This window comes from Hemitrygon akajei, chromosome 1, assembly GCF_048418815.1.
Source record: "Hemitrygon akajei chromosome 1, sHemAka1.3, whole genome shotgun sequence".
Lineage (NCBI taxonomy): Eukaryota > Metazoa > Chordata > Chondrichthyes > Myliobatiformes > Dasyatidae > Hemitrygon > Hemitrygon akajei.
This window is the reverse complement of record NC_133124.1, coordinates 52087812-52103091: the sequence shown is the minus strand read 5'-3', so window position 1 is coordinate 52103091 and position 15280 is coordinate 52087812. Positions and strand designations below refer to the sequence as shown.

The window sequence follows — 15280 nt, the reverse complement described above, 5'->3', positions numbered from 1 at the left end:
GCAAAATTACACTGATTTTATAAGATTAACAATGGATAAATACCTAAAACCTATGGTCTGTGGAACTGAACCTTAAGTTATTAAATGTAGTTTAAGTGCACACATTTTTGATGATGCTTTCTTATCACCCATTACAGGAAAGATGTAATTGAACTGGAGAAGCTGAGAAAATTTTACAAGAATGTTGCCAAGGCTGGAAATTTGTAAATATGATGAAAGACTGCATAAACCTAAACTGAAGAAACTGAGGATGACTTAACTGTGGTGCATAAAATTATGAAGTGGTTAGATAAACAAGATCCTCCAAAATTTATAGATCCTGATTTTTGCAGAAACACAGTCAATATATTTAAGGTTTATTTTTCTGAAGGATTAGAAGTAAAATAAGGGAAGCAAATTTCACCCAGAGGGTCTGGAATGCACAGCCTTAAAGGGTGATAGAAATGCTTTTCACAGTTAAGCATATATAGAAGTACACTTGAAGACCGATGACCTGCTGGGCTATTAGAATCTGGAATTAAATTAGGTGGATCCTTTTTAATGAAATCATGAATGGACTCTGGTGTTGTACTTGAATTTATGATATCTATGATTTTAATCCCTAGCTTTCTAAAAACTTTGACTTTGAGTGACAGAAGTACACACAATCTTCTGAGCACAGCAAGAATTAAGCAACTTTTCTTAATATTATTATTAAAAGTTAATTTAACAGTTTGAATATATGATCTCAGCAATGTGCACCTAAGTGGCTTTTAACTTTACATTAAATCTTGGTTAAATCAGTCCGAGTTTGCATGATAACAAGCTAATTCCATAAAAAAGGTTATGTCTAAGTGCACCTAGCCGTAATATTCCAATGGTGAATAATTAATACCACAAATCTGACAAAATTTTCTGATAGGAATGTGAAAAGGAAACATCTCACCAAATGGAACTAAACTTAATTTAATTTTGTGGCATTCTAAAAAAAATTAAACCAAAATATGTAGTTTCCGTTAGGTGATATTCATATTACTACATCATCATTATTTTAGTTTAGTTCCATAGTATATGTCATTTTTAGAAATATGTACTACAATATACAAAACTGCTATCAATAAAGTATGACTGTTAGGAAATGCTCTGCAATGTGTCATGCAATGCTGAAGAGTTTTGCAATAACTACCTGTGGGAAAATTGTGTCTTATCATCTCTGCGGGTAGTTATCACAGTTTTGAGACTACTGAACATAACACTATTGCCCATGTGATTTTGTAATAATGAACCAGAAGACACGTGTGCACTTGGGAAACGAAGAGTTACCATAGTGATTATTGTTATTAGATTGCTTTTCTTTTAAGGATCTGTAAAATATCTCCCTCCTTGTTGATTCTTCTGATTTCCCTGTGATATGTACTGTCTGGGGTTCACAGCACAACTGCAGGCGTGATCCCATGTCTGTAAGATTGGTATTGATGGGGAACTTCATGACAATAGTCTGGAAATGACTTTTACCCTGACTTTTCCTCCTTCCCTGCGTATCTATCCTTCATACAACAGCCCTCACTGTGCCATGGCCCAGGATGTGCAAAACTATATTCTGCAGAATCTTACCCTTTTATATTCCAACGTTCTCATCCTACACTTCCATGTCTTCTGCTTCTTCTCCAGTTCCCCTTTCTTTGGATGCATCACCATGGTAATATCTCAATGGACTCATTGCCATTTAAAGTACTTAAAATTCTCTGATTCTCAAAAAGTTGGGATGTCAAATACTGTACAATGAGCTAGACTGAGGTGAAGGTAAACATTTCTTCTTTTTACGACAACTCATTAATTCATCGTACTGCCAAGTTTGACTTCAGAATGATTTGATAATTCATAGTCACCGAGATGACAAAATGAAGAAAATGGTAACTTATGTTTCAAGTTAAAATATTTTAAAACAAATTGTTATTTAATAGGATACTGCATGCCAAAAGTCTGAAGGCTACATTCAAAACGGAATTGTGTCAGGTAACTCTCCTATCACTTTCCATTTTACTATGCTCTAGTCAGTTGCATGGACCTTTTTGTAATAATTATCTGAATGAAACTATATGGTAAGGATAAAATTATGAGATGTTTATATTAAGTGATAATGATAAAATAGAAATTACTACAAGACACAAGTAATTGACGAATATTTACAAAAAGTAAGTCTACTGTCAGACACATTATTCTTTTATCTTACTTCTAGTGCTTCAAATTATGTTCATAAGTATGAATTCATCCAGTGTAGTAACAGAAGAATGCTGCAGGTAAAAGGCTAATATTCACAGCACCACATGACGTTGTGTGCTTTTACTGGAATGCCACATTACACTGCTATCAGTCTTCTTGGGCAATACACTTCATGCCACCCAGATAGATTACGATTGAACTTCATAACCCTTCGCTATTCTGCATCTAGTCAAATGTTTTGATGCTGAGTCACAGAAAACACTGCACATAAAATCAATAATGAAATGCAAACTACCACTGATTGAGTACTAAAAATTAATGCAAAGTATGTGCTGATCTATATCTGGGGACAGTAGCATGCATTTCAGCAATTGATACAGCACATGTTGTGAAAATTAATAAGGCCATAAGATAAAAGAACAGAATTAGGCCATTTGGCCCATTTAGTCTGCTCCACCATTCAATCACAGCTGATTTATTTTTCCCTTTCACCTTATTATCTTGTAGTAAGTACGCCCAATGACTTGGCCTCCACAACCATTTGTGGCAATGAATTCCACAGATTCACCACACTCTGGCTAAAGAAATTCCCCTGTTCTAAAACAACACTCTTTTATTCTGAGACTCTCCCCTCTGGTCCTACACTCTCCCATTACTGGAAGCATCCTCCCCACATCTACTCTATCCAGGCCTTTCCATATTTGGTAGTTTTCAGTGAGATCCCCCGCATCATAAACTCTTGTGAATACAAGCCCAGAGTCATCAAATGCTCTTCAAACATTCCCAGGATTAGTCTCACAAAGTTCCCCCAATCCTCTTCAATGCTAGCACCTGCTTCCCTAGAAACCTGTTCACAATCCTTCAAATGTAATCTGCTTTATAAGCTATCAGCGTTGCATCCATGTTTTTATATTCTAGTCCTTAAAAAGGAATGATAAATTTGCATTTGTCTTCCTTACCACCAAGACAATCAGCAAGTTAACCTTTAGGGAATTCTGCACTAGGATGCCCAAGTCCCTTTGCACCTCTATTTTTTGTTAATTCTCTCTTCATGTAGAAAATAGACTATGCCTTTATTCTTTCCTCCAAAATGCATGACCATACACTTTCCTACACAGTTTTCCATCTGTCACTTCTTTGTGCATTCTCTCAACCTGTTTAAGGCCTCTGCAGAGTCACTGCTTTCTCAACATGACCTCCTCCTCCACCTATCTTTGAAACCTCCGCAAACTTGGTCAGAAAGCCATCAATTCCATCATCCAGATCAATAATATTTAACGCGAAATAGAGCAGACCAAACGCCAAGCCCTGCAGAACACCACTACTCTCTGGCAGCCGACTAGAAAGGCCCCCTTTATTCCCATTATCTGCCTTCTCCTAGTCAGTAAATCTTCTATCTATACTAGTACCTTTCCTGTAATAGCATAAGCTCCCATCTTGTTTAGCAACCTCACATCTAGAACCTTGTCAAAGGTCTTCTGAAAATCTAAGTACAGTATACACCATCCACCGACTCTCATTTGTCTATCCCGCTTGTTACCTCCTCAAAGAATTCAAACAGATTTATCAAGCAAGATCTCCCCTTAAGGAAACCATGCCTATTTTATCACGTGCTTCCATATACTCCAAAAGTTCATCCTTAATAATACACTCCTAACATCTGTTGACCACTGAAATCAGCCTATAATTTCCTGTCTTTTGCCTCCTCTCTCCTTAAAGAGCGAAGTGGCATCTCTGATGTTACAGTTCTCTGGAACCATTCCTTACTCTAGTGATTGTTGAAATATCATTACAATACCTCCCCAATCTCTTCAGAACTCTGTAATGTAGTCTATTCCAGTCCAGGGAACTTATCCAACTTCGATCTTAAGACCATAAAACACAGGAACAGAATAAGGCCATTCAGCCCATTGAGTCTGCTCTGCCATTCCATCATGGCTGATCCCAGATCCCACTCAACCCTTTACACCTGCCTTCTCACCATATCCTTTGATGCCCTGACCAATCAGGAAACTATCAACTTCCACTGTAAATATACCCACGGACTGAGCCTTCACCGCAGTCTGTGGCAGAGCATTCGACAAATTTACTACTCTCTGAATAAAGAAATTTATCCTTGCCTCTGTTCTAAAAGGTCACCCCTCAATTTTGAGGCTGTGCCCTCTAGTTCTGGATACCCCAGCCATATGAAACATCCTCTCCACATCTTCCTTATCTTGTCCTTTCAACATTTGATAGGTTTCAATGAGAATCCCACCCCTGCATTCTTCTAAATTCCAGTGAGTACAGGCCCAAATGCTCCTTATATGTTAACCCCTTCATTCATGGAAGCATCTTCATGAACTTCCTGTGTACTCTCTCCAATGACAACACATCCTTTCTGAGATATGGGTCCCAAAACTACTGATAATACTTTAAGTGCGACTTGACTAGTGTCTTATAAAGGCTCAGCATTATCTCCTTCCTTTTATATTTTATTCCCCTTGAAATAAATGCCAACATTGCATTTGCTTTCTTTAGCACAGACTCAACCTGTAAATTAACCTTCTGGGAGTCTTGCAGAAGGCCTCCTAAGTCCCTCTGCACCTCTGAAGTTTGAATTTTCTCCCCATTTAGATAATAGTCTGCACTATTGTTCCTTTTACCAAAATGCATTGTCATACGTTTCCAAACACGGTATTCCATCTGCCACTTATTTGCCCATTCTTCCAATTTGTCTAAGCTCTGCTGCAATTGCATTGCTTCCTCAGCACTACCTTACCCTCCACCTATCTTTGAATCATCTGCAAATTTAGTTACAAAGTCATCGATTCCATTATCTAGATCATTGGTAAACAATGAGAAAAGTAGTAGTTCCAATACTGACCCCTGAGGAACACCATTAGTCACCAGCAGCCAACCAGAAACCCCCCTTTTATTCCCACTCACTGCCTCCTCCCTGTCAGCCATTCTCTTTAGACCTTCCAGCTTCCCAAGCACCTTCTCTTTAATAGTAGTGTCTGCACTCACGTCTACCCACTAAAACTCACAAATTTATGGCATGTTGATGATGTCATCCATAGTAAGGACTGACATAAAGTACTTATTTACCATAGTTCATTTGTCATTTCTTTGTTCCCCACTATCACTTTTCCAACATCATTTTAGACAGTCCAATGTTCATTCTTAGCTCTCTTTTACTCTCTACATCTAGATATGTCCATACATGGCCTCCTCTACAGCCATAATGAGGCCAAACTCAGGTTGGAGGAGCAACACCTCATCTATTGTCTGGATAGCCTCCAGCCTGGTGGTATGAACATTGATTTCTCCAATTTCCGCTAATTCCCTCCCCCTCCCCCTTCCCCTACCCCAGGTCCCTCTCTGCCTCTCTCCACTTTCAACGTTCTGCTTCTTTATCTCTACAGTTCTTTCATGCTTATCCCCTCCCCCTCCCCCCTTTATCTTTCCTCTGATTGGTTTTCCATCTGGCGCCTCTAGGCCCTACCCCCTCCCCTATCTCTATTACTGGGCTTTGGCCCTCTCTTCCCCACCCCCCCCCCCCCCATTCCTGATGAAGGGTCTTGGCCCAAAACGTTGGCTACTCTTTTCTCACGGATGCTGCCTGACCTGCTGGGTTCTTCCAGCGTTGTGTACGTATTCTTTTTTTTTTAAAGGGTAAAGACCCAACAGAGTGTTCCTCGTAGTACGTATTCTTTGATCCACAGCATCTGCAGTTGTATTTTTGCGTTTAGTATCCTCTTTTATATTAAAGCCAAAAGCCGAAAGAGATGGGGGAGATCTTAAATGGATTTTTTGCATCTGCATTTACTCAGGAGATGGACACTTGATCTATAGGAGTGGGGGAAAGTAGCAGCAAGGTCATGGACCAATTAGGGTGCATAAATCCCCAGGGCCTGACAAGATGTTCCCTCAGATCCCATGGAAGGCAAGTGCAAAGGCCATAGTAGGATATTTAAAATATCCTTAGCCACAGGTGAGGAGCTGGAAAATTGGAGGATAGCTAATGTTGTTCTGTTGTTTAGGAAAGGCTCTAAGAATAAGTCAGAAAATTCTAGGCTGATGAGCCTGACATCAGTAGTGTAAAAGTTATTGGAAGGTATTCTAAGGAACCAAATATATAAATATTTAGATAGAAAGGGATTGATTAGAGATATTCAACATGGCTTTGTGTGTTGTAAGTCACAACTAATCAATCTTATAGATTTTTTCAAGGAAGTTATCAGCAAAGTTAATGAAGGCAAGACAGTGGACATTGTCTACATGGACTTCCACAAAGCTATTGATAAGGCTGGTCAAGAAGGTTCAATTGCTTGGCATTCAAGTTGGGATAATACTTTGGATTAGACATTAGCTTTGTGGGAGAAGCCAGAGAGTGGAGAGACTGGAGGCCTGTGACTTGAGGTATGCCACAGAGATTGGTTCTAAATCCATTGTTATTTGTTATCTGCAGTATATCCATAATCTGGATGACAATGTAGTAAACTAGATCAGAAAATTTGCAGATTTGCATATTGTCATTTTTAAAAAATGGATAGGTATATGGACAGGAAAGGAATGGAGGGTTATGGGCTGAGTGCAGGTCAGTAGGGCTAGGTGAGAGTAAGCATTCAGCACAGACTAGAAGGTCTGAGATTGCCTGTTTCCGTGCTGTAATTGTCATATGGTTATACGGTTATGACACCAAGATTTGGGGTAAAACGGACAGCGAGGAGGATTATCAAAGCTTGCAGCAGGATCTGGACCAACTGGAAAAATGGGTTAAAAAATGGCAAATAGAATTTAATGCAACAAGTGTGAGATGTTGCACTTTGGGAGGACCAACCAGGGTAGGTCTTACATGATGGGCAGTAGAGCACTGAGGAGTGCAGTAGAACAGAGGAATCTGGAGTTGGGATGCTATACTGAAATTTTATAAGACATTGGTGAGGCTTAATTTGGAGTATTGTGTGAAATTTTGGTGACCTACCTACAGGAAAGATGTAAATAAATTTGAGTGAGTACAGAGAAAATTTACAAGGATGTTGGCAGGTCTGGAGGACCTGAGTTATAAGGAAATTTGAATAGGTTAGGAATTTATTCCTTGGAACATCGATGATTGAAAGGAGATTTAATAGGGGTATACAAAATTATGAGGAGTAGATAGATAGATAGATAGATAGATAGATAGATAGATAGATAGATAGATAGATAGATAGATAGATACTTTATTCATCCCCATGGGGAAATTCAACTTTTTTTCCAATGTCCCATACACTTGTTGTAGCAAAACTAATTACATACAATACTTAACTCAGTAAAAAATATGATATGCATCTAAATCACTATCTCAAAAAGCATTAATAATAGCTTTTAAAAAGTTCTTAAGTCCTGGCGGTAGAATTGTAAAGCCTAATGGCATTGGGGAGTATTGACCTCTTCATCCTGTCTGAGGAGCATTGCATCGATAGTAACCTGTCGCTGAAACTGCTTCTCTGTCTCTGGATGGTGCTATGTAGAGGATGTTCAGAGTTATCCATAATTGACCGTAGCCTACTCAGCGCCCTTCGCTCAGCTACCGATGTTAAACTCTCCAGTACTTTGCCCAGTATAAGGTAAATGCAAGCAGGCTTTTTCCATTGAGGCTGGGTGAGACTACAAAAAGAGGTCATGGCTTAAGGCCGAAAGGTGAATTGGTGGTCAGAGTGTGGAACAAGCTGTCAGTACAAACGGTGGATGTGAAGTCAATTTCAACATTTAAGAGAAATTTGGGTAGGCACGTGGATGGGAGGGATATGGAGGGCAATGATCCAGGGGCAAGTCAATGGGTTTAGCCAGATTAATTTTTTTGGCATGGACTTAATGGGCTGAAAGGCCTGTTTCCGTGCTGTAGTGTTCTGTGACTCTGTTGACTAGCTTATCTTCCTATTTCATCTTCTCTTCCCTTACTTAACTTTTTTGCTGTCTTCTGCTGGTTTTAAAAGCTTCCGAATCCTGTAGCTTCCCATTCATTTTTGAAATATTGTATGCTCACTCTTTCGTTTTTATGCTGTCTTTGACTTCCCTTATCAGCTACAGTTGCCTCATCCTCCCTTTAGAATACTTCATTGAGACAATCCTCATCTTCTGAATTACCCCCAGAAGCTCCTGCCATTGCTGCTCTAATGTTATACCTTGCAATGAGCTTTGGCCAGCTTCTCTCTCCTACCACTGGAGCCCCCTTTACTCAAGTGTAATGATTATGAATCCAACATTAACTACTTTCTCTCAAACTGCAGGATCAATCCTATCATATTATGGTCACTGTCTCCTCAGTGTTCTTTCACCTTAAGCTCCCTAATCAAATCTGTATAATTGCACAATGCAAAATCCAGAAATACCTTTTGACCATGTTGCTGTAAAAAGCTATCTTGTAGGCATGCTACAAATTTCTTCCCTTGGGATCCAGTACCAACTTAATTTTCCCAGTCTACCTACAGACTGAAGTCCTCCAAGGCCACTGTAAGCCTCCCTTCTTTTATGTTTTTCCCATCGCATTATAATTTGTGCCCACATCTTAGCTACTGCTCAGAGATCTGTACATAACTCCCCTCAGGGTCTTTTTACCCTTGTAGCTTCTTAACTCCACTCACAGGGATTCTACACCATCTGATCCTATACCACCTCTTGCTAAAGAGCTGATTTTACTTCTTTACCAACAGATCCACAACGTCCACTCTGCCCACTTGCCTGTCTCTTCAATAGGATGTATTTCATTGATCCCATTGTAATTATTTGCTCTACAGTGAATGTCTGCAAGAAAATGAACTCCTTGTAGATATACACAGTTTGATAATGAATTTACTTTGAACTTTGAACTATGAACTATCCTTGGATGTTTAGCTCCCAGTTTTGATCTTCTTTCAGCCATAACCCTGTAATCCCTAAACATCACACCTGCCAAATTCCAACTGCTCATCTACCTTGTTTCATACTTTGTGTGCATTTAAATACAATACCTCCACTTCAGTATTCACCTTTTCCCTAATCAAATTTGTCTCTATCTTGCCAGAAGTTAAATTCTTACCCCTTTCAAAACCTTCTGTCTTACTTTTATTATTCTGGAGACTTAAATAACCTCAACTATTGGCATCATCACAGAAGATCTAATACTCACTAAAGGTATCAGTCTCCCTGAAGCCACATGGGGCAGGGTAGAGCTGATGCCACACAGCCAGACCAAACACACCATAAAATTTCAATGATTGGAAACCCATAAATGTTGGTTAATCCAGGCCCTGATAACTGCCCAGCAAAAACTTGCAGAATGGAAGTGAGATCATAGAATGGGTCATTTCAGGAAAGGATAAATGGTGCAAGTGCCTCCGGGTTTAGAGGTGTGTGGCATTCGGGTTAAACATCTCCCAGCTATCTGTTTTGTTGGGAAGAGAGTATTTTGGGGAGAAAAGGGGGGGGGGGGGGGTGGGAGACACCCAATCCACGCAGGGCCCAATCTAACACAAACGTGCCACAGCTACCACCGCTCTCCTACTAGGTGAGGGTTGCTATAGAAATGGATTGCTTAATGAAAACATTCAACAGTCACTTCTACCCGCGCTGAAGGCGCGGATTGACCTGCTGTAAGAAGAAAGTAGGTTAACCGTGTTGAGGATTTCTTCAATGCCAATTTATGGGCGTGATTAATGACGTTATTCGTGTCTAACAGTATTGCCCCTAAACTATATATTTTGGTTTTAAAATATTAACAACAGCTTATTTTTTATTATTCTAAAGACTTCGGGTTACACTGAGATGAGGGTAAGGAAAATCCAACAGGAAGGCAGAGCCAGCCCTGTCGAGGTGTAGTCTCTGAGCCCTCGCACTGAGGATAGAAAGGCATGCAGTCTCACCTGCTGGCCACGCTCTGCCGGCAGTGTTGTCTGAAGGGCATGAGGTGGTAGTTCATAGCGTCCAGCAGGAGTTTCTGGCAGACCGGGTCGCTCCGCATGAAATCGACCGACTGCACCCTCTCGACCAGCTCGGTGGCGGGGATGAGGGCGAAGCGGAGCCGCTTCATCAGGTCCGGGGCGTACTGCATGCGAGTCTCCCGGTCGTGTTCGAGCCAGAGCACGGACATCTGGAAGAGAGCAAGCTCCGACTCCACAGGTGGCGGCATTGAGTCCATCATGGCGCAAACCTCCTCGAAATTCAACAGCAGGATGTCCTCCACGAAGTACTTGTTGGCCAGCTTCTTGGTCTCGTCCAGCCCGTGGATGGCAGCGATCTGACAGATCTGCTTGTAGTTTTGCATCGATATCTGGTCGTTGAGGAACTGGACGCAGAGTTTGGTGACAGGGGGGATGTGCAGGATCTTGCTGACCGAGAGCACGTCCTCCACCGTATCGAGAGACAGTGTCATGTTGGCTGTGTAGATGTACTCCAAGACCAGGCAAACCCCCGTGGCCGAGCAGCCCTGCAGGACGATGTTATTGATAGACCTGCTGATGTCCTCGGCCGGGGATGAAGGGGTCCGGCTCCCCGATTCGTTCGTGCTCTCTTTGCACTGGCTATTAGAGAAAAGCGATCGGAAATACTGGGAACAGGAAGCCAGCACTGCTTTGTGGCAATGGAACTGCTGGCTCTGGGCTGTCAGAGTCACATCACAGAAAAGCTGCTTCCTCCACAGTAGGTTGAGGCCGTGAAGGAGGTTATCACTATGAGATGGGTCGAAGGTGGACGTTCTGTCACCAGATCTTGACATGGTATCTAACTTTGAACACCTCCTGAAAAAGGGCACACATTTCACACAGTCATTTCATAGGCATTCTTTATTCCCGTGACAAACACTGCGATGTAAGTAAAGCGAGGTTTCTTGGACCAGAGCTTCATTAAAGGGGAAAGAAAATGTTTTATTATTGTTACAAAAGAAGCGTGTTGGGTGCGAAATCTCTCTGGGTTTAAGCCCTTGCACTAACGTCTCCTTTTTCTTTCCTCGGTTTTAAGCGGCACACTGTGCGAACGGAAGTCACCCTGCATGTTTGCCCTAATAAACATTAAAGAAACACATCAGGTACAAATCGCGGGGCCTTTTGCGTTCAAGGTTTGGGGGTTTTTTTTTGTGCCTAAGCAGACCGCAAATGAAATAGTTAAAGTTGCATGTTGAAAGCAAAAACGACCGATAAATGCAAAAAGACCCGTGTAGTTGTTTGCTATAAGTGGGTGTAATAACAGACGTCAGGGGTCAGATTCTTAACAGAAATAAACTTCAAAAATCGGAAGCAGCGCCTTACTAAGTAAAGCCGCCGAGCTTCCATGGTGCATATTACATGCACGGATCTCCTCTTTAAATTTAGCAGTGGCCCCTTGTCTAAGCAAGCTCCTGTCCATGGATCCTCACATTCCTGTTTTTTCACCAAGGCACCTGTCACAGCCTCATCTCCCCAGTGTTTCCCACTCGTCACCAACGCAGAGGCCACAAACTTACCTGTATACACTGGGCTGCAAACTAGCGTCCACTTCGATCGGATCCTCACTTTTATATTATTTTTTCTCCTTTTTTCTTTGCTTCGATCCCCCAGTAAAATCCGTATCCGATCAAGCTCCACGCGTTGCAACTTCAGCAGTTACGCTTGCGAGGTTTTTTTGTCGTTCATCATTTGATATACTGTCTCCAGAATTAGCAACAGCAAGAAGTCTGAGAGCAGCTTTCGCAAAAAAAATGTACGTGTGACAAATTATGCTACCAAGAAACAACACATCATTATCCTTGGGCCTGGGATTCAGTGAGTCGTAACAAGAGTAATAGGAAATCCACGGTTGGGGAGAGAAACGGTCGTGCATCGCCAGTGAAGAGTGACCATGGAGGGGCTGGATGCTGGAGAGAGTTTTAAAATTATGGCTCAAGGCTATTGTAAAATTGTCGTGCGTAAATGACTGCGCAGTCAAACATCTTAGAAAAGCAGTCCCCTTTATAAAGAACCGTCAAGTTTTAGTGCGCATTGCTAATTAGTCAATTTCTCTTTCCTTCACAGCCTAGCGACTTCAGCTGAGCTGAAACTGCTAATTCTGTGACCACGCTTCTCTCTCTGGGTGAATGAATATCTCACAGGGAAAAAAAAGACTCTGTCCCACAAAATATTTTTCTCCTCATCTTTCACATGCATGGATTTATGAAGGTGGATGAACAATGCAATCTTCAGATGATGGCACAAACTTTCTTACCATTTTATTGCCTATGCAGTTGCATAAGATGACAAACCAGCACTGTACTGTCTGCAATAATGAATTGCACGGATTCTATCCCATTAATACTGTTGATGCATTGAAACAAAGAAATGATTATCCACTTGATATTACGATCGCTGGAAATTATCAGATTGTCTTGTTAATGTCTTGGTAATACTGACATTTTGTTATTAAGACTTTCTCTTTCAATTGCATCAGATGACATACATTGTCAGACTAACACTGCTATAATGAATTAGTCTAGTTTATATTACACTAACACCATTGCGGCATAAAAGCAAAGTTATTATCCCACTCCTATCATATTCATTTAATATAAAGCAGATTGTCTTTATAGTGTATCCAAGTACAGGGGAGAAACACAAAGAGCACGTCTCATCGTTGCTGAACTGAATACAACAAAATGTATGGGACATTAATATAGCACATGTGTGTTAAATTGATGGTTCACTGCTTTAGAGACACCAGTTGTAATGTTTACATCCCCAGAATAAAGAAAGCAGTTTTAGGATGTGCAATTACATTCCTTTCAGTGTGTTCAACCAAATTCACTTAGTTTCGGTGTATTGCCATTGATGAAGTATTTAGCATATGCCTAATGCTGAATACTTAAAGACGCAAAAGAGAAACTTTAAAAAAAATCCACTGCAGTTCCAATATAAATGGATTGGAGATTTGAAACCTGGAGTCCCAATAAGATGAGACCTGTATTTTGTGCCAAAACATGCAAAATGCTTTTTTTTTCTCATTTAACACACGTAAACATTGTGCTATTTTGCATAAAATATAGGATAACTCGTCAACGCAGCTGATCTTTATTGATCCACAGTCCTTAACTAAAAACGGTCCCTATTTTGCCCAGTAAACGTCTGAAGCCAGACAACTATGTCCGTTTCTGATTTATAGGATTAACGGCTTCCTGAGGTTCTGATTCCTGCTGGAGGTCCATAGGCGTGTTAACGCCTTGCAAAGATGTTTGTTAACACCACTTCAAGCCGATAGAAATTTAATAAAATAATCCGGGAACCATGATAATATTAAACAGACATAAAAACTCAAGCAAATTAGCAATTCAGCAACTCTTTATCCAAGGTGATTATATGTGGATCTGCGTGAGGTGTCGTTATATCTCGATTTTTCTAAATCAGCATAAGAAACATGTAGCCGAACAATGAATTGGGGTTGGGGCTGGATCAACAGTTGTAGACCAGAAATCTCCCAGACACAGTTTTACCTATTGGGTTTAGCACGGAACGTATGCTGCAGGCAAAGTATTATTTTTCTAAATCGAAGATGTCAGATGGTCACGGAAATGTGACTGCCTGTTCTAGACCACTGCCTAGATTCTTCAATTTGTGGCTTGTGACGAATCGTTCTAAATGTTCCAACTGTAAATTCTGGGTCTTGTGCCTGTAAAAGAATGTTATTGGTGGTTTAAACACAGATCTGTCTTATTTAATAGTTTTGGCAATTTCAAATTATTCGTACGTTAAAGGCTCACTGCCATTAACGATAGAGAGCTTAATTTGATTTTTTTTTCTTTTTAATAATTTTGCAACCAGGCATTTTTACTTTCTGCATTCAACTCGGAGAAGGCTCTGTGCCAACTAATTGGAATGGTGTATTTTTCTCTGAGTGACACCAGGATAATAGAGATTATTTTTCAGAGACGTTCAAAACACCAGGCAAAATCAAAATTCAGTGGAGGAGAGTCTGCCATTGATATTTTTTTTCTTCCAAAACCTGTCAGTGACCAGTGCACCCTCTCCACTCCTAACCTGGGGAGTTGTGTAAAACTGGAAGCTCTTTGCTGGGTCCAGCATTTCTCCCCTTTGATCTTTTCATGTGCCTGGCTCTGATACCCTTGTCATCCACCCCCACTACAATTTCTCCAGGTTGACAGGCCACGGGAAAAACACAATACTTTCTATTGTTTAAAGGTGACTGTTTAGTGCATTTTCTTTTTGCAGCCCACAAAAGTTTCAGAGGATCATCCTCATAGACAAAGTTTGATTAGTTCAATGCACTACTAAATCATGTGTTGAACCTAGTGTGTCACATTTTATAAACACTATACAGAATATATATAATATTTTGGTAAAGTTCTATTGGGGCACAGATTTCAGAAATCTAATTCTGTGAAGTCAGTTTCTCTTAGAGGCAATGATTAAACACAATTTACAGTAGAGGGAAATGAATTTAAGAACCTTACAGACAACCATTACAAATAGCTTAAGCGCACAACTGACTTTTAAAATGCTCCCCATACTTTTGCACCAGAAAACTTGTGACCAAAAGGTTCATCAAAATCACATTTGATATGAATGAGTTGCATGTTCACTGCTTCCAGTCATTAAATACCAAATGCTACACTTGTTTCAGGTTGATGAAATCTAAGTCCTTACATGCTATGCAACCAAGATCATGATAAGGGGAATGTGATTTTATTATTAAGAAGCTAAGAGGTGACAGAACTTCAGAAATGCAAATGTTACTACACAATATTATCACTCCATACTATGAAAAGCATAGCTCACACATTGAACAACTGCAGTTGCAAATGACGATTTAAGAGCCCATCCAGTCTTAAATAATTCATTTTCTACCCTTCTGTTTTGGGTTCATGTAAGAAAGTAATCTTTATAAGAAAACCAAAATTCTCCTTTTAAGGATACTTGTACCCTTATATAGAATTTGTAAACAATCATCCCCCCATTTGTGGGTTGGGTAATGGAAATCAAGGACGATGCCCACATAATTTTCCAAAGACATGACAGATCACATTGTCAGACAAGGCAGCGAATTTTAAACCAACAACCTGATGCACTGACACTGTATTATATACTGAAGTAGCAAATCATGGCAAGGTGAGTGA

The 15280-nt window shown here is 40.4% G+C and overlaps 1 protein-coding gene and 1 long non-coding RNA gene across 4 annotated transcripts in view; one reads left to right on the top strand and one right to left on the bottom strand.

The window, feature by feature from the left end:
* Positions 1-12150, bottom strand: part of klhl14 (kelch-like family member 14) — a 149276-nt gene extending 137126 nt beyond the window's left edge. Inside the window, exons 1-2 of one of the 3 annotated variants that reach the window (XM_073043168.1) lie at positions 11645-12150; positions 10071-10943 (exon numbers count right to left, since the gene is read on the bottom strand). In XM_073043168.1, the coding sequence (XP_072899269.1) occupies positions 10071-10921 (851 nt within the window). In that variant the 5' untranslated portion in view covers positions 10922-10943; positions 11645-12150. Of the gene's footprint in view, positions 1-10070; positions 10994-11644 lie in introns of those variants that run through there. The other 2 variants (XM_073043151.1, XM_073043160.1) reach the window with 2 other exon arrangements.
* LOC140726595 (uncharacterized) lies at positions 9786-14782 on the top strand. Its single transcript, XR_012098675.1, has 3 exons — positions 9786-11013; positions 11164-11230; positions 12192-14782. It is a non-coding gene; the product is annotated as an uncharacterized lncRNA (long non-coding RNA).
* Positions 14783-15280: the final 498 nt, after the last annotated feature.